This window comes from Sus scrofa, chromosome 6 (genome assembly GCF_000003025.6).
Source record: "Sus scrofa isolate TJ Tabasco breed Duroc chromosome 6, Sscrofa11.1, whole genome shotgun sequence".
Classification (NCBI taxonomy): Eukaryota; Metazoa; Chordata; class Mammalia; order Artiodactyla; family Suidae; genus Sus; species Sus scrofa.
The window spans coordinates 19,118,164-19,144,463 of NC_010448.4; the positions used below are offsets into that span (position 1 = coordinate 19,118,164).

General features: G+C 39.9%; 1 protein-coding gene across 3 annotated transcripts in view; it reads right to left on the bottom strand.

The window, feature by feature from the left end:
- The window catches only part of FAM192A (family with sequence similarity 192 member A), a 56,192-nt gene that overhangs the window by 20,067 nt on the left and 9,825 nt on the right, over nucleotides 1-26,300 (bottom strand). For 2 of the 3 annotated variants that reach the window (XM_021093905.1, XM_021093902.1), the window contains exons 2-6: nucleotides 23,594-23,735; nucleotides 22,957-23,055; nucleotides 22,442-22,563; nucleotides 17,418-17,551; nucleotides 11,913-11,977 (exon numbers count right to left, since the gene is read on the bottom strand). In XM_021093905.1, coding sequence (XP_020949564.1) covers nucleotides 11,913-11,977; nucleotides 17,418-17,551; nucleotides 22,442-22,563; nucleotides 22,957-23,055; nucleotides 23,594-23,720 — 547 coding nt within the window. In that variant the 5' untranslated portion in view covers nucleotides 23,721-23,735. Of the gene's footprint in view, nucleotides 1-11,912; nucleotides 11,978-17,417; nucleotides 17,552-22,441; nucleotides 22,564-22,956; nucleotides 23,056-23,593; nucleotides 23,736-24,168; nucleotides 24,303-26,300 lie in introns of all 3 variants that reach the window. The other variant, XM_021093903.1, reaches the window with a different exon arrangement.

Below are 26,300 nucleotides of genomic sequence, written 5' to 3' on the forward strand. Positions count from 1 at the left end.
CTAAATCATAAATGCATATCAGATTCAGTAATTCTACTTCAGAATATTTAATGTGATATTCTGTGAATGTGAAAAATGATGCATGTACAGAGTTATTTAATAAAATATGATAACAGAGAAAGAATGGAAACAATCTAAATGTTCATCAATAAAAAATGAAATAAATATACTATGGTACAACCATACAATGGATTATTATACGGCCTTCAAAAGGAATGAAAAAGCTCTTTCGGAGTTCCCATCGTGGTGCAGTGGTTAACGAATTCGACTAGGAACCATGAGGTTGTGGGTTCGGTCCCTGCCCTTGCTCAGTGGGTTGACAATCAGGCATAGCTGTGAGCTGTGGTGTAGGTCGCAGACGCAGCTTGGATCCTGTGCTGCTGTGGCTCTGGCGTAGGCTGGCAGCTACAGCTCCGATTAGACCCCTAGCCTGGGAACCTCCATATGCCATGGGAGCGGCCCAAGAAATGGCAAAAAGACAAAAAAAAAAGCTCTTTATATATAAATATGCTATAATTCTCAAGGTAATGAAGCAATGAACAGAAGGGTACATTAATTAAAACAATAATGATGATAGGAAGTGCAAAACAACAGAAGAAGTAATCCTGCCAAAAAAATCAACTTGAATTGACCATGCACTAGCTCTAATCACCATTTTATAGGAAACAGAGTATAACGGAATATCATGGGGATGTAAACAGCAAAATCTAGAGCGTGGGAAACTCCACAGGACAAAGACCCAGTTTCTTCACAAATAAAATACAAAGGAAACAGAAAATAAATTTTAAAAGGAGGTTAAATGAGACTGAAAATACATCTCTGTCTACTGTTAAGATGCCATAAGATGGTAATATTCCCAAACCGATCTACAGATTCAAACAATCCCTAATGAAATCTCAGCTGCTTTTTTTGTAGAAATTGACAAGTTGACCCCAAAATTCCTAAGGAAATGAAAAGGACTTCAAACAGCCAAGAGAATCTGGAAAAAGAACAAACCTGGAGCATTGAGTCTTCCCAATTTCAAACCTTACTACAGAACTATACTGATCAAAACTGTGTGGTAATGGCATAAGGATAAGGATAGACATACAGATCAATGAAAGAGAAAAGAGTCCAAAAATAAACCTATACATGCTATTTATTTGATTTTCAACAAAAGTGTCATGACAATTCAGTGGGGGAAACAGTATTTTCAACAAACTTGAATCCTGAGTGAGGCCAGGGATCAAACCTGCGTCCCCGTGGTTACTAGTCAGATTGGTTTCCACTGAGCCACAATGGGAACTCAACAAATTTTTAAGTCAAAAAATTAACACAAAATGGGTTAAAGACCAAAATCTAAGAGTTAAAACTATAAAAATCTTTGAAAAAAATATAAGTGCAAATCACAACCATGAATTAGGCAACAGCTTCTTAGACATGACACCTTAAGCACAAGCAACCAAAGAAAAAATAAATTGATGTCGTCAAAATTTAAAACTTTTGTGCTCCAAAGCAAGCACAAGAAAGTCAAAACACGAGTTCCTGTCATGGCTCAGTGGTAATGAACCCAACTAGTATCCATGAAGACCCGGGTTAAATCTCTGGCCTCGCTAAGTGGGTTAAGGATCTGGCATTGCCATGAGCTTTGGTGTAGATCACAGATGTGGCTCAGATCTGGTGTTGCTGTGGTGCAGGCCAGCAACTACAGCTCCAGTTCGACTTCTAGCCTGGGAACTTCCATATGCTGTGGGTACAGCCCTAAAAAAAAAAAAAGAAAGAAAGAAAGAAAGTGAAAATATAACCCATAGAAAGAGAGACAATATTAATAAATCACCTAAAAAGTGCTTAGTATCCAGAATATTTAAGAACTCTTAGAACTCAACAATAAAAAGACAAATAACCCAATTTAAAAATAAGCTCACAGGAATTCCGATGGTGGCTCAGTAGTAATGAACCCAATTAGCATTCACGAGGACATGAGTTCAATCACTGGCCCCACTCAGTGGGTTAAGGATCCAATGGATCTGGTGCTGCCGTGGCTGTGGTGTAAGCTGGCAGTAGCAGCTGCGATTTGACCCCTGGCCTGGGAACTTCCATATGCCATGGGTACAGCCCTAAAAAGAAAAAAAAAAAAAAAAAAAAGCTCAGGATTTGAGTAAACATTTCTCAGAGAAGATAATGAATTAACCAATAAATACATGATGTCAACCTCATTTGTCATTAGGGAAATCCCAAGCAGAACCACAAGAAGTATCAAAACACACCCAAAAAGATGGATATAATAAAAAAGATAATAACAAGTGTTAGTAAGGATGTGAAGAAACCAGAACCCACATACACTGATATAGAATGTAAAATGGTACAGCTGCTATAGAAAAAAATTTGGCAGTTCCTCAAAAAATTAAACATAGATTTAACATATGATCCAGCAATTCCACTCCTAGGTATATACCCAAGGGAAATGAAATCAGTTGTTCATACAAACACTTGTACATGAATGTTCACAGCAGCATGGTTCATAAAAGCCCCAAAACAGAAACAAACCAAATACTCATCAACTGATAAGTAGAAAAAAATGTGGTTTATTATACCAAAATGGAATATTACTCAGCTATAAAAATTACTGATAAATGCCACAACATGGATGAACTTTAAAAACATTGGATTAAGTGAAAAGAAGTCAAACATAAAAGGCCATATTTTGCGTGATTTCACTTATATAAAATGTCCAGAAAAAGCAAATCTATAGAGACAGAAATTAAGTTAGAAGTGGCTAGTGGCTGGGAAGAGGGAAGAATGAAGAGTAACTGCTAATGGATGGGGTTTCTTTATGGAAGTACCCAGGCTAGGGGTCAAATCAGAGTTACAGTTGCCTATCACAGCCACAGCCACAGCAACACAGGATCTGAGCTGCATCTGCAACCTACACCACAGATTATGGCAATGACAGATCCCTGACCCACTGAGTGAGGCCAGGGATCAAACCTTTGTCCTCATGGATGCTAGGCAGATTTGTTTCCGCTGAGCCACAACAGGAACTCCTGAATTATAACCTTTAAAAGGGTCAAGCTTATGGTATGTGAATTATAATTAATCATTAATTTTTAGCTATGCTAAATACAAGGTCAAATCCATTCTTGGATCCTGATTTTTAAAAAACCAATTGTCTAGAAAAAAAATTATGAGAAAACTGAGGAAAATAAATACAAATTTGATATTTGATAACCTTTAGAAATTATTGTAATTATTTCAGGTATGATAATGGTATTGTAATTATGTGTAAACAAAAAGGAATCCTTATTTTTTAGGGAAACATATAGAGGAATTATGAATGAAACAATCTGATGTTTGGAATTTGCCTCAAAATACTACAGTTGATAGGAGTTCCCTGGTAGCCTAGTAGTTAAGGATTCTATTTTTTCACTGCCGTGGATGGGGTTCAGTCCCTGGCCTAGAACTTCTGCATGCTGTAGGCATGACCAAAAACAAAAAAACAAAAACCCTATAGAGGGAGGTATAAACAAAATAAGATTCGATATGTTAAAAACTGTTGAAGTAGGAAACCAAAAAGAAAACAAAAATACAACTTACAGAATGGGAGAAAATAGTTTCAAATGATGCAACAGACAAGGGCTTAATCTGTAGAATATACAAGCAACTTATACAACTCAACAGCAAAAAAGCCAACAACCCAATGGAAAAATAGGCAAAAGACCTGAATAGACACTTTTCCAAGGAAGATATACAGATAGCCAACAAGCACATGAAAAAATGCTCCACATCACTGATTATTAGAGAAACGCAAATCGACACTACGAGATACCACCTCATACCAGTCAGGATGGCCATCATTAATAAGTCCATAAATAACAAATGCTAGAGGGGGTGTGGAGAAAAGGGAACCCTCCTGCTCTGTTGGTGGGAATACAACCACCCAAGCTAGTACCACCACTATGGAAAACAGTATGGAGGTACCTTAGAAAACTATACATAGAACTACCATATGACCCAGCAATCCCACTCTTGGGCATATATCTGGACAAAACTTTCCTTGAAAAAGACACATGCACCCGCATGTTCATGGCAGCACTATTCACAATAGCCAAGACATGGAAACAACCCAAATGTCCACTGACAAACGATTGGATTAGGAAAATGTGGTATATATACACAATGGAATACTACTCAGCCATAAAAAAACAACAACGAAATAATGCCATTTACAGCAACATGGATGGAACTAGAGACTCTCATACTGAGCGAAGTAAGTCAGAAAGAGAAAGACAATCACCATATGATATCACTTATACCTGGAATCTAATATAAGGCACAAATGAACTTTTGCTAAGAAAAGAAAATCATGGATTTGGAGAATAAACTTGTGGTTGTCAAGGGGAAGGGGAAGAGAGTGGGGTGGGATGGGGAGCTTGGGGTTAAAAGATGCAAACTATCACCTTCAGAATGGGTGAGCAATGAGATCCTGCTGTGTAGCACTGGGAACTATGTCTAGTCACTTATGATGGAGCATGACAATGTGAGAAAATAGCATGTATACATGTGTGTGTAACTGGGTCACCATACCATACAGAAGGAAAAAAAAAATCATACTGGGGAAATAATTTTTAAAAAGAAAAGTACATGAATAAAATAAATTTCTAAAAAAAAAAAAAAATTGTGGAAGTGACTGGACCAAGATGGCAGAAGAGCAGGATGTGGAGTTCACCTTCTTTTAAAAATATAGAACAACCCCCCCCGCCCCAGGGACATGTAGAACAATTCTCACAAAACATCTACTGAACATTAGCAGAAGACCTCAGACTTCCAAAAGGACAAGAAACTCTCCACATAAATGGGTAGAACAAAAGGTAAAAAGAGAGAGAGAAGAGAGAAAAAGCAATCGGGATGGGACCAGCAGCCCTGGGAGGAAAGGTTTCCATACACTGGGAGGTCCTCTGAGTAGCTGGGGCAGAAGGGAGCTTCAAAGCCTGAGAAAAGCATGGCAGCCTGTCTGAGGAGGGCAAAGTGGAAAGAGAGCTAGACAGATGGTCACTGTTGCCTCCTGGCACACCCCAGCCTGAGATGTGTATCTGCTAGGGCAGGTGGGGGTCTGGGTGCTGAGGTTGAGGCTTCAGAGATCAAACCTGGTGAGGAGACCAGGGCTGGCTGTGTGGAAACAGAATGAGGGGTTAGGGTGTGGTGTGTCACAGCTGAGGGAGTACGGAGGAGGCCTGGGATCGCCAGAGAAGCAAGCACCATTGTTGGGGAGTAGGAGAGAAGGGAAACAAGACTGCCACAGGAACTCCTTTCTCCACAGGTGGAAAAGACACTACTGCCATTTCAGACTGCAGAGGTGGGTCCTGCCTTCCACCACCAAGGGTCCCACGACCGGGCACTGCCCATCAATCCCACCTCCTTGGAAGCGCACAGAGGCCATGCACATGCCAAGGAGAAACAGCAAGTATCTAAACCAAAAGCAGTGCTCACACCAAAAAAACAGCAAACCCACACAAGCTACCCAGGAACGTTCCCACATATAAATAGCCCTCCAAGATTACAGTAGATAGTTGTTTCCCCTAAACTCACAGTAAGAGAAATATAAGCAAAATGAAGAAGTAGAGGAACCACTTCCAGTCAAAAGAACAGGGGAATTCCCCTGAAGGAACAGTCTAATAGATGCCGAATTCAAAATGGAGGCGCTGAAAATACTGAACAAATTAGGAAAGGCTATTGACAGAAAGAAATTAGAAACCATGAGAGGAGCCAAAACGAACTGGAAAAGTCATTTGCAGAGATGAAAGCTCACCTAAAGGCAATGACTAGCAGGATGAATAATACAGAGGAACAAATAGGTGACTTGGAAAACAGAATAATGGCAATCACCCAATCGGGACAGCAGAGAGAAAACCAAATTAAAAAAAAAAAATGAAGGCAATATAAGAGATCTATAGAATAATATAAAAAGTGCCAATCTGGAGTTTCCATCATGGCTCAGTGGTTAATGAATCAAACTAGGAACCATGAGGTTTCAGGTTCGAGCCCTGGCATTGCCGTTAGCTGTGGTGTAGGTCGCAGACATGGCTCGGATCAGGTGCTGTTGTGGCTCTGGCATAGGCCGGTGGCCACAGCTCCGATTAGACCCCCTAACCTGGGAATGTCCATATGCCGTGGGTGTGGCCCTAAAAAAAAAAAAGACCCCAAAAAAAGTGCCAATCTGGAGTTCCCGTCATGGCAGAGTGGTTAACCAATCCGACTAGGAACCATGAGGTTGCGGGTTCGATCCCTGCCCTTGCTCAGTGGGTTAACGATCCGGCATTGCCGTGAGCTGTGGTGTAGGTTGCAGATGTGGCTCGGATCCCGCGTTGCTGTGGCTCTGGCGTAGGCTGGCAGCTACAGCTCTGATTAGACCCCTAGCCTGGGAACCTCCATATGCCACGGGAGCGGCCCAAGAAATGGCAAAAAAAAAAAAAAAAAAAGACACACAAAAAAAGTGCCAATCTACGCATAATAGGGATTCCAGAAGGAGAACAAGGAAACAGGACTGAAAATATATTTGAAGAAATTATGGCTAAAAAACTTCCCAAATATAAAGAACACAGATATCCACATATAGGAAGCACAGAGGGTTCCAAACCAGATAAACCCAAACAGACCTATACAGAGACATATTATAATACAAATGGCAAGAGTTAAAGATAAAGAAAGCATTCTAAAGGCAGCAAGAGAAAAACAGAGAGTTAATTACAAGGGAACCCACATAATTTCTCTATAGAAACAGTACAGACCAGAAGGGAGTGGCAAGATATATTCAAAGTTCTGAAAAGGAAAAATCTGCAACTTATAATACTCACTATAGGTTTCTCAGACAAGCAAAAACTAAAGAATATAGCAATATTAGACCTATCCTAAAAGAAATATTGAAGTGTTTCCTCTAAAGAGTAAAGAAGCAAAAAGATATAGGAAGGAGGAAATCAAAATTGGAAAGCAGTCACTTAAATAAGCCAGTATACAGATCAAACTGGGAAAAAAAGCAATTCCTGCTGTGGTGCAGTGGCTTAAGATTCTGAATGCAGGCAGCTCAGGTTGCTAAAGAGTTGAGGGTTCAATCCCCAGCCCAGTGCAGTGGGTTAAAGGACCTGGTATTGCTGCAGCTGCAGTGTAGGTGGTAGCTGTGGCTCTGATTCCCTAGCCCAGGAACTTCCATATGCCACGAGTGCATTCATTAAAATTTTTTTAAAGGAAAGAAAAACTATTTGTGGAAGTGATGATAAACACGAGGAACAGCAAAAGGATAAACATGAAGATGTAAAAAGGGTCATGAAAATCATAAAATGTGGGAAAGGAGAGTAAGAAAATGTAGACTTTTTTTTTGTCCACACCTGTGGCATGTGGAAATTTCAGGGCCAAGGATTGAACCCATGCTATAGCAGCAACCTGGGCCACTGCAGTGACAGCTCTGGATCCTTAACCCACTGTACCACAAGGTACTAAAAAAGCAATGGGTCAATGAGGAAAACAACTCCTAGATTCTTTTGAGTCTAAATCAAGCAGATATAGGAAGGAGTTAACATACTAGAACAGGGCAACTACAAATCAAAAACAAACAATACCTTCACAAAAAATCAAAAAGTAGAGAACACAAGCATAAAATAAAAGGATATCCTCCAACAAAAGAAAAAGAAAAAAAGAAGAAATATAGAATTAATGGGACAACAAGGTTAAAATGGCAATAAATACACATGTATCAATAATTACCTTAAATGTCAATGAACTGAATGCTCCCATCAAAAGACACCGAGTGGCAGACTGGATTAAAAAACAAAAGCCTACAATATGCTGCCTACAAGAGACCCTTAGGGCAAAGGATGAACACAGACTGAAAGTGAGGCGATGGAAAAAAGATATTTCAAGCAAACTGAAAGCACAAGAAAGCAGGAGTTATAATACTCATATCAGAAAAAAGAGACTTTAAAACAAAGGCCATAAGGAAAGATAAAGAGGAACACTATAAAATGATAAAAAAAAGTCAATATAAGAGAGGATTTCACACTAGTCAACTAATATATGAGCACCCAAATACACAAAACAAATACTAACAGACATTTCAAAATTGATGGGAATACAATAATAGCAGCAAGAGACTAAGACACCATTCAGATCAATGAACAGATCTTTTACACAGAAAATCAATGAGGTAACAGAGTTCCTACGACACAACAGAACAGGATATTACATCCAAAAAACCAAAATACACATTCTCTTCAAGTGCACATGGAACATTCTCTAGGACTGACCACATACTAGGGCACAAAACTAACCTCAACAAATTTAAGAGTACAGAAATTGGAGTTCCCATCATGGCACAATGGAAACAATGGAAACAATCTGACTAGGAACCATGAGGTTGAGGGCTCAATCCTTGGCCTCGCTCAGTGGGTTAAGGCCTGTGAGCTGTGGTGTAGGTTGCAGATGAGGCTCGGATCTGGCATTGCTGTGGCTGTGACGTAGGCCAGCAGCTGTAGCTCTGGTTTGACCCCTAGCCTGGGAACCTCCATATGCCGGGGGCGGGGGGGGGGGGATGCTAAAAAGCCAAAAAAAAAAAGGATAGAAATTATTTTAAGCATCTTCTCTGACCACAATGGCACAAAACTAGAAATTACCACAGGAAAAGAAATGAGAAAAAAAGGCTACATGGAGACTAAACAACATGCTACTAAAAAACCAATGGGTCAACAAAGAAAGCAAAAGGAAATTAAAAATACTTTGAGACTACCAACAATGAATATACAACCATACAAAATCTATAGGATGCTACAAAAGCAGTTCTTAAAGCAAAGTTCATAGCAATGCAGGCTTTCCTCAAAAAAGAAGAAAAATTTCAAATCAACGACCTAACCTACCACCTGAAAGAATAAGAACAAATAAAACCTAAAGTCAGCAGAAGGAAGGAAATCATAAAGATCAGAGAGGAAATAAATAAAACAGAGATTTTTTTAAAATCGGGAAAAAAATTAATAAAACCAGGTGCTGTTTCTTCGAAAGGGTAAAAAAAAATTGACAAACCTCTGGCCAGGTTCACCAAGAAAAAAAAGAAAATCCAAATAAACAAGTAAGAAATCTCAACTGATACCGTAGAAATACAAAAATCCTGGAGTTCCCGTTGTGGCGCAGCAAAAACGAATTCGACTAGTAACCAGCCTCGCTCAGTGGGTTAAGGATCTGGGGGTGCTATGAGCTGTGGTGTAGGCTGCAGACATGGCTCAGATCTTAGGTTGCTGTGGCTGTGGCATAGGCCAGCAGCTGTAGCTCCAATTAGACCCCTAGTCTGGGAACTTCCATATGCCCCTTGTGTGGCCATTAAAAGCAAAATAAATAAATAAACAAATAAATAAAATAAAACAGTAAAATATGGCACAAATGAACTTATCTACAAAACAGAAACATACGGACATAGAGAACAGAGTTGTGGTTGCCGAAGGGGAAGAGAGTGGAATGGACTGGGAGTTTGGGGTTAGTTAATGCAAACTGTTACATTTAGAATAGATATGCAATGAAGTCCTACTGTATTGCATAGGGAACTATATACCCAGTCTCTTGGGACAGAACATGATGGAAGATAATATAAGAAAGGGAATGTTTACATATGTATGACTGGGTCACTTTGCTATACAGCAGAAATTGGCACAACACTGTAAATCAACTACACTATAATTTTTTTAAATGGGGGGGAAAAAGAAAAGTTAGGCAGAAGACCTAAATAGACATTTCTCCGAAGACGACATACAGATGGCCAGTAGGCACATGAAAAAATGCTCAACATCACTCATTATTAGAGAAATGCAAACCAAAGCTACAAAGAGGTACTACTTCACACTGGTCAGAAAGGCGATCACTAATAAGTCTACAAATAACAAATGCAGGAGAGCATGTGGAGAAAAGGGAGCCCTCCTACACTGTTGGTGGGACCGCAAATTGGTACAACCACTATGGAACTATGATCCAGCAATCCCACTCCTGGGAATACACCCAGACAAAACTATAATTCAAAAAGATTCATGCACCCCTATGTTCACTGCAGCACTATTCACAATAGGCAAGACATGAAAACAACCTAAATGTCCACCAAGAGATGAATGGATTAAGATGTGGCACATGTATACAATGGAATACTACTCAGCCACAAAAGAATGACATAATGTTATTCTCAGCAACATGGATGCAACTAGAGATTATCATACTAAATGAAGTAAGTCAGAAAGAAGAGGACAAATACGATGTACCACTTATTTGTGGAATCTCAAATATGGCACAAGTGAACATATCTATGAAACAGAAACAGACTCACAGACACAGAGAACAGACTTGTGGTTGCCTCAGGAGAGGGGAGAGGAAGAGGGATGGACCGGGAGTTTGAGGTTAGTAGATGTAACTATTACATTTAGAAAGGGTGAACGACAAGGTTCTACTGTATAGCACAGAGAACCAAATCCAACCTCCTGGGATAGACCATCAGGGAAAAGAATATAAAAAAGAATGCATATATATGTCACTTTGCTGTACAGCAGAGATTGGCACAACATTGCAAATCAAATATACTTTAATTTAAAAAGAGAACTATGTATTTAAAAAAAGAAATGCAAATAAATGTGGCAAATAAAGAAAAAAAATTGTTCAAGCAACATTATGGGGGCTCATTACACTATTTTCTCCACATTTGAATATGTTTTAAATTATGTATAATAAAATACTCTTTAAAAAAGAATTATTTTTAATTGCTTTTACATAGCATAGAATATCTCTGGACATATACAGAAGAAATGTATAATACTGCTTCCCTTTGTAAGGAGAATTGAATGGAAGAGAACATTATAGGTAGAAGAGTGGCTCTTCACTAAATTTTTTTTCTTTTCTTTTTTTGTCTTTTTCGCCATTTCTTGGGCCACTCCCGAGGCATATGGAGGTTCCCAGGCTAGGGGTCGAATCGGAGCTGTAGCCACCGCCCTACGCCAGAGCCACAGCAATGCCGGATCCGAGCGCGTCTGCCACCTATACCACAGCTCACGGCAACGCCGGATCCTTAACCCACTGAGCAAGGCCAGGGATCGAACCCGCAACCTCATCGTTCCTAGTTGGATTCGTTAACCACTGCGCCACCGCAGGAACTCCACTAAATATTTTTAGAAGTAAATTCTAGAGCAAAAAAATATTAGAAACAGCCCATTATTGGAGTTCAATAAATATACATTTTAAAATATTCATTACTTTTTGGAAAGAGAAATACATGTAAGCCCTGTTTTTAGATGACTCAGAGTTTAGCTCAGAGTCTCAATCCCACTGGAGTCAGGATTAGAACTGAAAACTCTTGAATTTCTCATCCCTTGATTTAGACCCCAGTAACACTCACCTTCACTTATAACTTTGGGCCATTCAATACAATACCAGATTTGATCACATAAAAGTAACTACTAAAAAATAAAAAATTTAAAAAATAAAAGTAACCACCAAAGAAGGAGTACTCTTAGAAACTGTATTTAGCAGCTAGGCTCCACCCAATTCAACCAACAGCAAGAGCTGGGCATTTTACCTCTCACTGGCAGCCAGCCAGGTGAAATCAAGAAACTTGACATTTAAGGGAGACAGAGAAAAACCCTTTGTGAACATAGGTGATATGACCAGAGCTTTGGCTTTGTAAACACTCCTGGGAGAGCACAATTGTCATTTATCAGTTCCACTGGTTTCTAACGTATTACTTTGTAGGGTAGCTGACATACTCCCAGGCGTAAGTCCTACATAGTCTGAAATGGTTTGGAAAGTCAAGTTTAGGTAGGTTTGCTTAGCGATACGCATATGTCTCCACAGATATAATGCATTTCAGGCTGTACTATATGGTTCATGTGCTGTGAGTAGAGAACAAAATGAAAGCTGCCACCCACCTTGATTCTTGTCATCTGGGTCAGGGTCCGATTTCAGTCTTTTCACACTGTTGCCACTCTCTGAACTGTAACAAAAAAATACGGTGATTTGAGCCACATCCAATCTTTGGAACCAAAGCTTTGGGAATCAGAAGCTCCCATGACCATTTTTGTGGGTCTCAGGCCTCATCGAGGAGCTGGGATAATGTGAAATGAAGTCTTCATTTCAGGTTCATGATGTGAAATGGAAAGTCTTCATTTCAGGTTCTTAATCTCCAGTGGGTTAAGGATCCAGCGTTGCCGTGAGCTATGGTGAAGGTCGCACACACAGCTCGGATCTTGTGTTGCTATGGCTGTGCTGTAGGCTGGCAGCTGTAGCTCCAATTCGACTCCTAGCCTGGGGACCTCCATACACTGCTGGTGCAGCCCTAAAAAGACAAAAGACAAAAAAAAAAAAATCTGGACATGGATATAAATGCCCAAAATTCAGTTATCAAAGATTGAAGAGAGTATCTTTAGTGACATGCTAGAGATTCTGAAAGTCACCCAAAAGACCTTCACTAAAAGAACATCTAAAGAACGTACTTTTCTTGTCATGCAGCCTGGAGAAGGCACAGTGCTCTCCAGCGCCACTGTTATCACTAATATAAGTACTGTTTGTAAAATTCTTACCTAATAGACAACTTAGCGCAGTCATAAAAAGATAAACGCACTTCAAAGAGGAAGGGATAGTGAACAAGGAAACTGGAAGATACAAATCTAAACAAACATTGTATAGAAAAACAACATCTAGAGTTCCCTTGTGGTGTGTTGGGTTAAGGATCCAGTGTTGCCACCACTGTGGGCTTGAGTCACTGCTGTGGCACAGGTTTAATCCCTGGCCTGGGAATTTCTGCATACCACGGGCATGGCCAAAAAGAAGGCGGAAAAAACCTAATTTGTGGTGTTAAATATGACTATACCAAAGTTCTGGACAGTAGTAGCATGTAAGGAAGGAAGACGATTGTAGCTAAAAGTTCTAAGGTCCATGCATAATTTTGTAGGAAAGTAAGAGAGCTCTTTACTTAAGGTTTCGCTAAGTATTCCTGATAAACTGCAAGGTTAGCCACTAAAAGAAATAAATAAAATACATAAATCAAAAATAGCAGAAAGAAAAGAAGAATAGATTTTAAAATCATATTCAATTTTTCTAAAAAGAATACAAGTGAAAAAATTTTAGTAAAATGACAAGTAATTAAGAAAGTAGAAACTATATAGAAAATCCTACTAAATCCAAACCTACCTATAAAAAGAGATTAACAGACTAAATTTTAACTCAGCTATTTAAAATAGACTCTTTAAGTCCAAAAGCATTCCAAGAGTTAAAGGAGGTTAGTTTACAGTGAAACAAAGTTTAATCCATTATGAAGAAATAATAGTTCTGAATACGTATGCTTCTCCCTTTTATTTGTTTCTCGGCATGTGGCAGTTACCAGGCCACTGATCAAACAGGAGCCACAGCAATGACAACACCGGATTCTTAACCACTAGGCCACCAGGGAACTCCACCAATATGTATGTTTCTAATTAAAGAGCTTAAAAATACATTATGTTCAACAGAACTCTGAAGAAAAATCAAGAAGCCATTACTGGAGTTCCTGTTGTGGTGGAAGCAGAAATGAATCTGACTAGTATCTATGGGGATGTGGGTTTGATCCCTAGCCTTGATGAGAGGGTCGGGGATCCAGCGTTGGTTACCATGAGCTATGGTGTAGGTCACAGGTGCAGCTAGGATCCCGAGTTGCTGTGGCTATGGTGTAGGCCGGCAGCTGTAACTCCAATTGGACCCCTAGCCTAGGAACTTCCATATGCCATGGGTGCGGCCTTAAAAAGCCAAGAAAGAAAGAAGCCATTACTATAGTGGGAGATTTCCAAATATTCCCCTCAGGTATTGATAGAACAAGCAAATAAATACGTAAAGACACAAGATTTGAACCACACAACGAACAACTTTGTTTTGTTGTACCTACAGAGAACCCAGACAAACAATTACAAAACAGATTCTCCTCAAGCTCACTTTGAACACACAAAAATCAACCTTAGGAATAGGTCACGAAGCAAATCTAAAGCAATTTCAAAAGAATCAGTACATACAAACCACAATGCCATTAGGGTAGAAATCGATAACACAGTATTATATTCCATAGACTCTGAGACACCACTGATTACAAGGTATTAAAATGGGGAAGGAAAAAGGTTCATCTTAGAACCAATGAAATATGGTTAAAGTACCTCAATATGCTTGGAAATTTTTAAAAAATGTTTCTAATTCATGAGTCAAGAAAGAAATCATAATGGATATTTAAAAATACTTAGCTGGAAACAAAATTGTATACAATGAAAACCAAGGAAAAGCTATAGCTTTAGCTGTCTATAATTGAAAAAAGGGCTGAAAATTAAATAGGTATCTGACAGTCATTTATAATATAAATAATAAAAATATAGGCTTAAAAAAAGCAAAGAGAAAACATAGCAGATACCATAGAGCAAAAATTAATGAAATAGAAAAAACAGGGATAAGTAAATCCAAAGATCTCCAAAAAGACTAATAAAGCAGAGACTACCCTCTACTTAAAACAGTCAAAATAAGAATAAAAGTACATGGAGTTCCCTGATGGCCTAGTGGTTAAGGATCCAGCATTGTCACTGCTATGGCAATGTTCAACCCCGGGCCCGGGAACTTCGGCATGCTGCAGGTGCAGCTAAAAAACCCTATGAATCAATAAGAAAAATACAAATAACCCAGTAGAAAAATGGTTATATAAATGAAAAGACCTTTCATAGAATAGGACACATGAATGGCAAATCAACATATGAAATATGTCAATGACATCTGTTAATAGGAAAAGACAAATTAAGGCTCGAAGGAGACACTGTTTCATAAATCACTATATGGCTGTATCTGTGCTGTCCAGTAGAGCAACTAGCCACATGCAGCCATGTAACAGTTAAAATGTGACTAGTGTGGCCAGAGAACTGGTTTTTAAATTTCATTTACTTTTATTTATTTATTTATTTATTTAAATTTTATTTTTGGCCACAACGATGGCATGAAGAAGTTTCTGGGTCAGGCATCAAACCTGTGCCACAGCAGTGACACCACCAGATCTTTAACCAGGAATCCTCCCTAGGACACCAGGGAACTTCCCATTTAGTTTTGATCAATTTAAATTTAGATAGCCACAGGTGTGGAGTTCCCTTTGTGGTACAGCGGAAAACAAATCCAACTAGGAACCACGAGGTTGTAAGTTCAATCCCTGGCCTCGCTCAGTGCGGTTAAGGTTCCAGTGTTGCTGTGAGCTGTGGTGCAGGTCACAGATGCGGCTCAGATCTGGCGTTGCTATAGCTGTGATGTAGGCCAGAAGCTGTAGCTTCGATTAGACCCCTAGTCTGGGAACTTCCATATGCCCTGGGAACAGCCCTAAAAAGCAATAAATAAATAAATAAATAAAAATAGATAGCCACAGGGGGCCAGGGGCTACCATATTGTACACAGCTCTAGAGAAATATATGCACATATGTAACAAAACATGTCCTTGACCTATTAGCACCACCTGTCATAATTCAAACATTCATCCACAGAAGACTAACCAATTCTGGTATCTCAGATAACACACTGTTATACAGCAGTGAAAGTAAATAAATTACAGCTCTACACACACACACACACACAATTGTTTCCGACACATAAACAATGAATGAAAAATCAAATAAAAGGTTGTGTATATAATGAAAATCATTTTTATAAAGTTCAAAAACAAGCACACTAATTTATTGTTTATGGATACCTATACAGGTAGCCAAAAAAAAAAAAACCCCAAACTACAGAAAGTAAAGAAAGTCAAAAGAATGATAAACTAGATCTGGGAAAGTGGCGTAGGGATGGCAAGGCAGGGACACAGAAAGGAGACGAGCACAGAAGGCTGACCCAGTGTCGTTCTCAATGCTCTGGGTCTTGAGTTCAGTGATAGGTTCCCAGGTGCCTGTTTTATTATTATGCTTCACAACACACACACCAGGCATCAGACTTTCACCAAGCACCAGAATCATCCATGGAACTTTAAAAATTAAACTCGTGGACCTCACTCCAAACTTACTGAGCCAGAATCAGTATGAGGCACAGCAGTAACAAACTTCCAGGTGATTCTAATAAACCCGAGGCTGGGTCGATTAGGAACTCCTGCCCCAGGAGACTAATTTATCACCTTGTTACACAAAACAACAATAAAGGACGATCCAATAAAAAGTGATCTAAGGACTAAGCAAGAAAGATACTTATTTAACACCCATTCTGCTAGCAGCAAGACACGGTTGAGAGGTAGCTAAATGCCTTCTACAGAACCCATTCTCAGTACAGTCCAGTAAAACGAACCCAGGTCCAAATCCTTAAAGATGCCGGGCCAGGCAAGAGAGCTTGTATGAAAACTTGAAAGGAATAATTCATGCCTTGGGTAACTGGCCCCTTCCAGGCCACTGATACCCTCCCGTTTGCTGTTATACTGTGACAACATTTTTACACATAAACAACGCTCCTAGGAACATCAGCAGAGGGATGGTGTGCCAAACCACAGAACTGCATCAGGGCACTCCCTTCAAAACATGTGGCTGGTCGCCAAAATACATGATTTTCCTAATAGACTGCACTTAAACCTTAACATCATTTTGCCTGCAGTAAAGAAGGTCAATCAAATTGAAATCACCAGATTGAATCACTTTGGTGCCATTTCAGGATTTGGAAAGGGAGAAACAAACATAACAAAGAACTTACCAAAACATCTAGGCAGTGCTGCCACCCCACATCAATTAAGCAGAGCCCCAGCCTGGTGTGTACCCTTGTCAAAGCTACCATGTTCTTACAGGCCACAGTGCCTTTGCGGCAGCTCTGCCCCTGCCTGGGATGCTCTGCTCTCCCCATCTGCCTCTCTAAGCCCCAGTCATCCTACCTAATCAAACTTTCCTTTCTAAAGCCTTTCCCCAATATGAGCACACGTATCCTCTCCAGGGAGAGTTCCGGGTTTCCTCCTCCCTGCTCTCACTACGCCCTATATAAATCCTTCCTAGAACGTGCTGCCTTGTTTCCCCTAGAAACATAGATACTCAAATACTGAACTCCACCTTTCCCATTACTTTGTGACCTTGGACAAAAAGGTTCTCAACCTCTGAGATTCTCAGTCTCTTCGTCTGATAATAACAACTTGTGCTTCAAAGACTGGCTGAGAGGAATAAAAGAGATCATGCATGGAAAGCTAAATTAACATAATGCCTGGCATATGGCAGGTGTCCAGTGAAGAGAAGCTATTATGTTGAAGGAACCATCAGAGACAAGAGTCAAAGGCTACAGGAGACACCAAATTTGGTAGGGGAGAAAGAGGTAAAGGAACTTCACCAAGACTTAAGCTTTGGTGACCTTTTGCTCGGCTACCATTACTCTGGCATTTCAGAGCACACGGTCAGAGGGAGATCTGAGTTGTCTAAATGTGGGCTGACCTCTTATGTTTCACAGCTCCTGCCAACAGTTTCGCCTGGGAGAACTTGTTCTTGGTTTCTATGGGTTTCACAGCTACTTTCTTCTCCACTTCTTTCTTGTTTTCTGGAGAAATTCCAACCTTGTTGAGATTACTGTGAGTTACAGGTTAAGGGTCAAACTAAACAAAAACAAGAGCTACAGCAGGACAATGGTAAATCGAGAGACAGAAGACAGCTGGAACCCACTGGCACTTGAGCTCTGCCACGTAGCGTTCGGCTTACTTATTTTAAAAAATTCCCTCCCCTCCGCAGAAATAAAGATTCTGCCCATCAAATCCAGCTGATTTTAAAAGAAATGAAGGTGGCCAGAGGAAGAGAACAAATTAAGCCCAAAATAGAACAGAGAAGTAAACTCTTCCCCTTTGATTCTCAATGAAAATCTGAGTATGGCCAGAAAACGTTCTATTACCAAAGACATGGTCAGTATCATGCTTGATGGGGAAAACAAAGATCTTGAATAATGTAACAGAAAAAAATGTGACTTTCCTGAAAACATAAATATATCTGTTTTGCTCCCCTAAGGGTAAAAGCCAATTTTACAGTGTCCTCTGACTATCAGTAGCATTCAACTGTAGATATCCCATGAAAACAAACTCCTACTCTACTGGTGCAAGACAATGAGAAGCCCCTGCATATCTTCAACACAAGAACCAAAAAGTTGTTTTAAAGGCATAAAACAACCAGTGCACTTGTAACATTTTTCATGCTTGATGTCAATCTCTGGCTTTCAAGATCTGTCACTTTCTTTTGTTCCACCAGCCCCCTCCCCTCCTTCCCTTTCATGCGCTCTCACAACCTATTAGTCAAGAGCTAAGTACTGGAACACAGTGCAATTCCTTAAATTTAAGATGCCGTAGTGCTTTATCGGTACAAGAGTGACATCTAGTGCCCAACGTATCTCTTTACATATTATCAGCCCAAAGGGCTGGGGCTGTGGGTATTTGGTCTTAAACTATTTATTTACGTAACTTTGTACAATGGAGTAACGGGTTTCAGAAATTAAGAAATCCTAATTCAAACCACTCTTCAGGCACTAACTCTATTCTTATGGATACCAGTTATCTTAAGTATTTGCCATAATCAATGGAGGTTATGCAGAATGCTCAGTACTATACTGAATTTCATCAATTTAATGTTTTAATGTTTTGATAATATGCTAATACTGTTCGTTTTTTTAGAATAAAAATCAAAGAAATAAAAATTTCATCTTTTAGGAACAGAATACCAAAAACTATAAGCATGCTGAGATTTTTACCTCCAAGTCCAAAGTTACAGGATAGAAACTCTCAAAAATTTTTTTCTTTTTCTGGCTGCTCGATGGCATAACAGAATTCCTGGGCCAGGGATCAGATCCAAGCTACACCCGTAGCAACACTGGATCCTTAAACCCACTATGCTGGGCCAGGAATCAAACCTGTGTCTTAGCACTGCAGAGACTCTGCCGATCCCACTGCACCACAGTGGGAATTCCCCAAAGAAAATTCTTAACATTAAACATTGAAAAACACAACAAAAATGGAAAAAAATAATAACAAAACCACACATAATATTAAAACAAAAACCCAACACTTTCTATTCTTTTAAAATGAAGAAAAGTCTTCAAACTTTTCTTTTGGGGGGGCAGGTGGTGAGGTGGTAATAATATTATTTTTGATCCACATCCAAAGCATAAGCAATTTTTTCCCCTTAAGTCCCTCTCTCCGTAAAATGCTTTAAATACACAAACACATCTCAAAAATCTCAAGGAATTCATTAGATGAGGCATTTTTAAAAATCACAGTTTTTAAACACATATTACTAAATATTGCTTTAACTAAGGAAACAAGAGTTCTGTTGTTTATATTGGCACAATCCACAGCTTATTTGTATTCACAATTATCACAGTATAAAATATATCATATTACAACAATCCAGCAAAGCCAAAAACTAGCTTCTGATTTACAGTTTCAATAAACAAATGTCTAATCCTTCAATTCCTATCTCAACATGTCTCTGGCTATATGCATGTTGGGATTAGTGCATTATATCTATCAGTGGGTTGGAAGGCTTGCTTTACTTCAGTTTTCCTAGACAATCAGAGTTGCCCAAGTTCCTAATAAAAGCTAATACCCCTGGAGTGTCTTCAATGTTGTGCTATAACATTGGACAGAAAATTTTCTTTTGCCTCACTGCTGCCCTGTTCATTCTTTCCTTTGAACTGAAAACTTGAACAGTCTCTCACAATCGTATCATACCAGCAATACCCTCCAGAACACTGCTTTGGAAGACACTATGTCTTATGTGTTTACCTGCCAAATTAAGCACATAAAACAAGAGAGAATTCAAGTCAGAGTGTAATGAATGTATTTTTCCTTAGAGAAAATGTCAGGTGCCTGAAATAATGCAATACATCACCTGTCCATCTCTGCAAACATCAATGCATAATTTCATCCTGGGGTCACCATGGAGAATGGAGGGCAGCTTCAGGAGAATCAATCTCAATCCTACAGTTGGGATGGTGGTGCGACTTTCCATCAACTCCCGTCTTAATATCATGCCAGAATTCCATAGGAGGACTAGGACTAGAAGCCAGGTTTTTGCTACCATTTCAGAGCAGGTTTTGTGGCACCATGCTGCGACCTTGTCTCAATCACCATCCATCATCCTGATTTAAAGCAAATCCCTGAGAACATGTCCACATTTTCTCCTACCTCTTTAATGGAACCTACTGCACACTCTCCGCAAAAAAAAAACAAAACAAAAAAAACAAACCAATGAGCACACACACACAGTCATATCGCCAATCTTGGAAGTAAAGCCTATTCAATCACACTAGTGAGGTTATGTAACATAAAAGCCTGAAATACTTATTAAGCTTTCTCCTGGGGTAAAAAGCTAAGGTGGCTTTTTTAACCTCTCCTATGAGTCCTTCATTAATCTATTCACATATATACTAAGAACCTACTAAATGCCAAGCACTGGGGAAACCAGTTTTGATCAAGTCCGTGTCTTATGGAGCTTACTTTATATTCCAGCTGTAAAGAGATAAACAAACCAGTAAGCAAATAAATTAAGATTTTTCAAGTAGTACAAATGAACCTAGGTACAAAACAGAAACAGGCTCACAGACATAGAGGACAGAATTGTGGTTGCCAAAGGGAAGGGGGCTGGGAGAGGAGTGGATTGGGAGTTTGGGATTAGCAGATGCAAACTATTATATATTGACTGGATAAACGACAAGATGCTATAGTATAGCACATGGAACGATATTCAATATCCTGTGACAAACCATAATGGAAAAGAATATAAAGAAACGTCTATCAATGTAAAACTGAATCGCTTTGCTCTACCACAGAAACTAACAAAATACTATAAATCACTGTATTTCAGTAAAAAAATAAAAATAAAACTTTTACGTAGTGACCCAGACTATTAAAAAAAAAATGACATTACAGTCAGTGATAGGAGTGGGTAAAATTATATCTTATTTATTTTAGGGCTACGAGTGCGGCACAGGGAGGTTCCTGGGCCAGGGATCAAACCTGCATCCTCATGGAGATTAGCTGGGTTTGTTTCCGCTGAGCCACAACAGGAACTCCAAGGGTGGGTGAAATTTTTATTTTTTGTCTTTTTGTCTTTTAAGGGCCATACCCGCAGCATATGGAGGTTCCCAGGCTAAGGCTCAAATTGGAGCTGTAGCTGCTGACCTATGCCATAGCCATAGCCACGCCAGATCGGAGCCACGTCTGTAACCTACATCACAGCTCACGGCAATGCCAGATCCTTAACCCACTGAGCAAGGCCAGGGAGTGAACCCGCAACCCCATGATTCCCAGCTGGATTCGTTTCCGCTGCACCATGATGGGAACTCCAAGGGTGGGTGAAATTTTAGATGGAGTATTTTGGGAAGGTCTCTATAATGTAGGGAGCTGAGATCCAAGTGTCATTAAAATGCTAGCCTTGTAAAATCTGAGGGCAGAACATTTTAGGCTGAGGAAACAGCAAATACAAAGGCTTTAAATGGACCCACAGAGCTCAGTATAAGAACATAACGAAGGCCAGTAGGCCTGGGAATGGCAAACACGAGGAAGATTAGTTCACAATACAACAGGGAAGTGAACTGGCCTCAATCATGCAGAGCCTTGTAGGACCTTGTGAAGAATATAGACTTAAGTCTAAATGCAACAGGAAGTCACTAGTGTTTCAAACAGGAAAGTGATAGGATCCTATGTATATTTTCAAAAGCTCCCCTTGACTACTGTCTGGAGAATGGATTGCGGTGGGGGGAGAGCAGAAGAAAGATAATTAGATGGTCATAGTTGTCCAGAGAAGCCTCTATAATGACTGCGGTGACAATAGAAATAGCAAGAACTGTAAGATTTAGAGCACATTCTGAAGGCAGTTTTTGGCCCAGGTGCCCGGGGGTATAGGAGCACCATCACGTGAGAAAAAAAAAGTTTGGTGGGGGGTGGTATGATGACGGTAGAGGTATTGAGGTATGGAACTGAGAATGTGACTCCGCCAAGTTACACCTGGGATGCTGATTAAGACATTCAAGTGGATGCTAGAAAGGCAATGCTGAGCCAAAGCTAAGTCATCTTGGATGCTTTCTCTACCCTTCTGTGGGGACACACCAGGCTACATCTATAGGGAGAGTTGCTAAACATTTCCTTTTAAAACTTAGAGGCCAATTTCTCCCCTGGATGAAGTTTACTGCGTTGCCCATCTGTCTCAGAGTCTAATTCCACAAGGCAAAAATACCCTGGTACTATTAGGATTTAGGCCTTGAGCTAATCCTAAAGGATTTAGATTTTTGATTTTGACAGATTCTTGCACACAGTGTAACTCTATACATCACTGCCAGTTATTCAGAGTCATAGGAACATCAGTGTCAAAAGGGAACTTACAGATCACCTGGCAGAAGACCCTCATTCTACTTATGAAGACACTAAAATTCGTAGATGTTGGTGAGAAAACTAACAACTTTCTCAAAGTACAAAGGATATTCTGTATTCCTTCAGTTCTTTCAGCTCTTCTTCTCTTCGCTGCTTTTCTATTAGTTCCTGCTGCCGAGAAACCTCATCAAGGAAGTTGGTCTCATCTTCATCTAAGCCTCTTACCATGTTTTCTGAGGGAATAATTAAACAAGGAACACTTAGCAGGCTAAAGAGAAAATACAGTCCAATAAGATTTTTTTTTTTAATAAACAGTGTATCCTTCAGGGGATTAGAAGAAAGAATTTGTAAACACTGTGGCTTTTGGAGAGATAACCTGGCATAAAATCAAGGCTTCTCTCCCACTACTAGATATTAGCATAGAATTAAAATAGGCTTCTTGAGTTCTAAACAAAATGTTCTTTGTAGTCTAGATGGTACAAAGTTATCTCTTTTCCACCAAATGAGCTTCTAGAGATTAGATAATCAAGACAATTCCATGGCTAGTTAGAAAGTGTTGCACGAGGCAAAAGTGCACCAAAAAGGCCCTATACAGTTGCTTGGATGCTGTGTTTTTTGAAGCTTACTGAATTTGAACTGTTCCTCATACTCCTGCTGCTTCCTGTCCTTCTGTTCCTGTAGCCTTTCATATAGAGAGCGAGGGTCATAAACCTCCTCTGGGCATTCTGAAAGAAAGAGGAAGGGAGAGAAAGGGGGCAGGAGAAAGGGAGGGAGAAGGAAAAAAAAAACCAAAACATATACTTTAGAATACTTTCATATTCTTTTGGAGCCACAAAGGATTTTTAAAGATAAAGTCAAGTCTCTGCACGATCTGATGGCAAAGATAACACAAAAATAGTTCAAAGTCCACAGCTACCCTTTGGACCTCAGAGAGGGGCCAGCAGTTCTCAAAGCCAACTATCAATGTCAATAGGCCCCGGCCTGAGCCGGTTAACTGGATGAGGCACCCACCCAAACCCAACATGGTAGCAACACTCTCAGCTGTTCAGAGCCTGGATCCACCTGTATAGATGGAAGAGACTAGGGGAACCTCCTGGAAGACAGTGTGATAGGTGCAAAGGGCAAGGATGTGAGGATCCTGGGGCAGCTCCCAGCGACGGAGCAACTCTACAGCAGAATTAATGACTTAATGAAGACGTGAATACCTACTTTGCACAGGATTAAAGATCACTATGTTGAATGCCAGACTATAAGCCTATGTACCTTCTGGATCTTCAGGTTTTCGAACTTTCTCCCATTCTTCTTGCCTCCTTTTGCGCCGTTCATCTAGTTCTGCCTCAGATACAAACCTCTTTTTGATAACAAGGTTACCATCATCCCCTCCATCCATAATGGAACAAGAAGTCTACAAAAAACAAACAAAATATTTCAAGTGAGAACTGCAATTAAAATTACATAGAAACAAGAAGATTGAGCTCTGTCTTCCCCCAGCAACAGACTACTCAAATTCCTTTCAACCCTGAACTAAAGCAGTCTTCAAATAATTTACAGGTAATTGATGAAAGCACATGATTACATTTTCCTCGTGTATCAGATGGTTTCATTAACCATCTATGTTATCTTCAAAGTCACCGTGAAAACTTAGAGTAACTCTCATGATAGGCCATTCCAAAGAAACTCTTACATCCCAGATTTTTCTCTGTCCCTTTCATCTAAACAAATTGGCCTCCTGAGCTCCATATCTTTTTCCCAGTTCTTATCCTCCATTATTTCTATAACATCTGACATTGTTCCATCTCGAAATTCCTATTTCAGGGACATGACACTACTTTACTCACCTGTACCTTACTTCCAAGTAGATTCAGAAAGGAGAAACGCAGGTATTCAAGGAGGCTTAGAGATGAGTCTAGTCTGTTCAACAGGGAAGGGATACACCTAGAGGCACTCAAACCACGAGTGGATAAAGTGGAGGCTAGAAGAACCAGATCGCCTAAGTTCAGGTTCAATGTATTCTGCCCTCTGCTAAACCGACACCTCCCTTCATCTCTTCCTGTCCTTCCTCCCTGTAAACTCCCCATCGGTGCCACTTAGTATTCTATCCTCAGTCTTTGTCTTTTTTTTCATTCCTATAATAACCTCAGCCATTTTATGCATATGTTGATGTAGAAGACTCAAATCCCTGACTCTTCCTTTAGAAAGGAGGGGAGGGGAGTTCCCATCGTGGCGCAGTGGTTAACGAATCCAACTAGGAACCATGAGGTTGCGGGTTCGATCCCTGCCCTTGCTCAGTGGGTTAAGGATCCGGCGTTGCCGTGAGCTGTGGCGTAGGTCGCAGACACGGCTCAGATCCCACATTGCTGTGGCTGTGGTGTAGGCCGGCAGATGCAGCTCCAACTGGACCCCTAGCCTGGGAACCTCCATATGCGACGGGAGCAGCACAAGAAAAGACAAAAAGACAAAAAAAAAAAAAAAAAAAAAAGAAAGAAAGAAAGAAAGAAAGGAGGGGAGAAGGAAATAAAGACAGAGGCATGTGTATGTGTATTACTTCTTTTAAACTAAACCTTCCTGCTTTTCTTTGCTGGTTTCTTTCCTTTTGAAGAACTGTGGAATTAACTCTATGTTAATAATAACTCATACATTATGAGCTATTCGTAGAAATAAATCCTAACAAGGAAGCACATATTCTACACTACTCAATGTCTATTCCAAGATGACCCCTAATAACAAAAAAAGAAGCCTCTACTGCTAGCACAAAAATGAATTAATTACCATTTACTCTCTTACTACCTACTAAATACTTTAAATGTATAGTATCTCTTTTATGCTCATACTGACCCTAGATACCATCTCTTTACAGCTGAAGAAATGGAGGTCCAAAAAAGTTAGGTCACTTGTCTAAGGTGATAAAGGTGGTGAATGATGGAGATGAGAATCAAATCCAGGCCTGACAGCAAAAATTCACGCTCTTACCCAGGTGACCATACCCCTCCCTGGAAATCAGGGATCCTGGGTGAAAAGAGTTCAAACTCCAGTGCTGAGAATGTTCATGAAACATTTTTCTCTAGTCAAGACAAAAATGTAAGCTGAGAAAACAAATCCAAACATGCAGAACAAGAAAATAGTCTCAGCTTAAATCCTACTGTAGCTGAAGTCTAGTTCAAGGTAACAGTAAGAGAATTTTTTAATTCACTAGAAAGAAAACCAGATCAACTGACAGAAGCTGTTGCTGCCACCTAAATCCCGCAACCTGGACACTTCTGATTAAGCACTACTCAATGTCTCTAGCCAGAGACCTAGTACAGAAACATAATTGTTTTCGTAATTTTTTGGCTCTGTGACTACGCCAAAAATGCCAAAAATTCAAGTGCTACAGAGTGAACTCTAATGGAAAGAGAGCCAACATTTTCTTAAATGTCTCTGGCAGAAAAAATGTCAACTATGTAGAACTCTAAGGGACAGAAGAGACATACTGGACATTCATGTGCCCTTTCTTAGCTGTAGCTCTCTTTTCTCGTCCTCTATTGGCTGTCTGCTTTCTTCCCCTCACCCTTATTTCCTGGTAAATAATTCAGAACATGACAGGTCCTTATAGCCCACCTAACATGATTCTCCAACTGGCAATGGAACCTACAGTCCATACCCAGGAGATTTTCAACCAATCCTTATTTCAAGATTGATCACTGCCCTCCCTTCCAGGCAGCCAAGCCTCGGAGCAGATCTGACTAGTATAATAGTTCTTAGAATTGACAGAACTGAAATAGACAGAACTGAAATCCATCCCCCTGTAAATTCCACACACAGGTTCGATGCACTGGGACGTACACAAACGGAGCCAAATCCCCTCTTCAGCAGACAATGCTTCAGTTGTTTGAAGACAACTGCCATGTTCCCCCTAATTTGCTCCTTTTCTGGGTCAAACATTACTAGTTCCTTTAATGTTACATAAAATGGAGAAAAAAGCCTCAAAGCA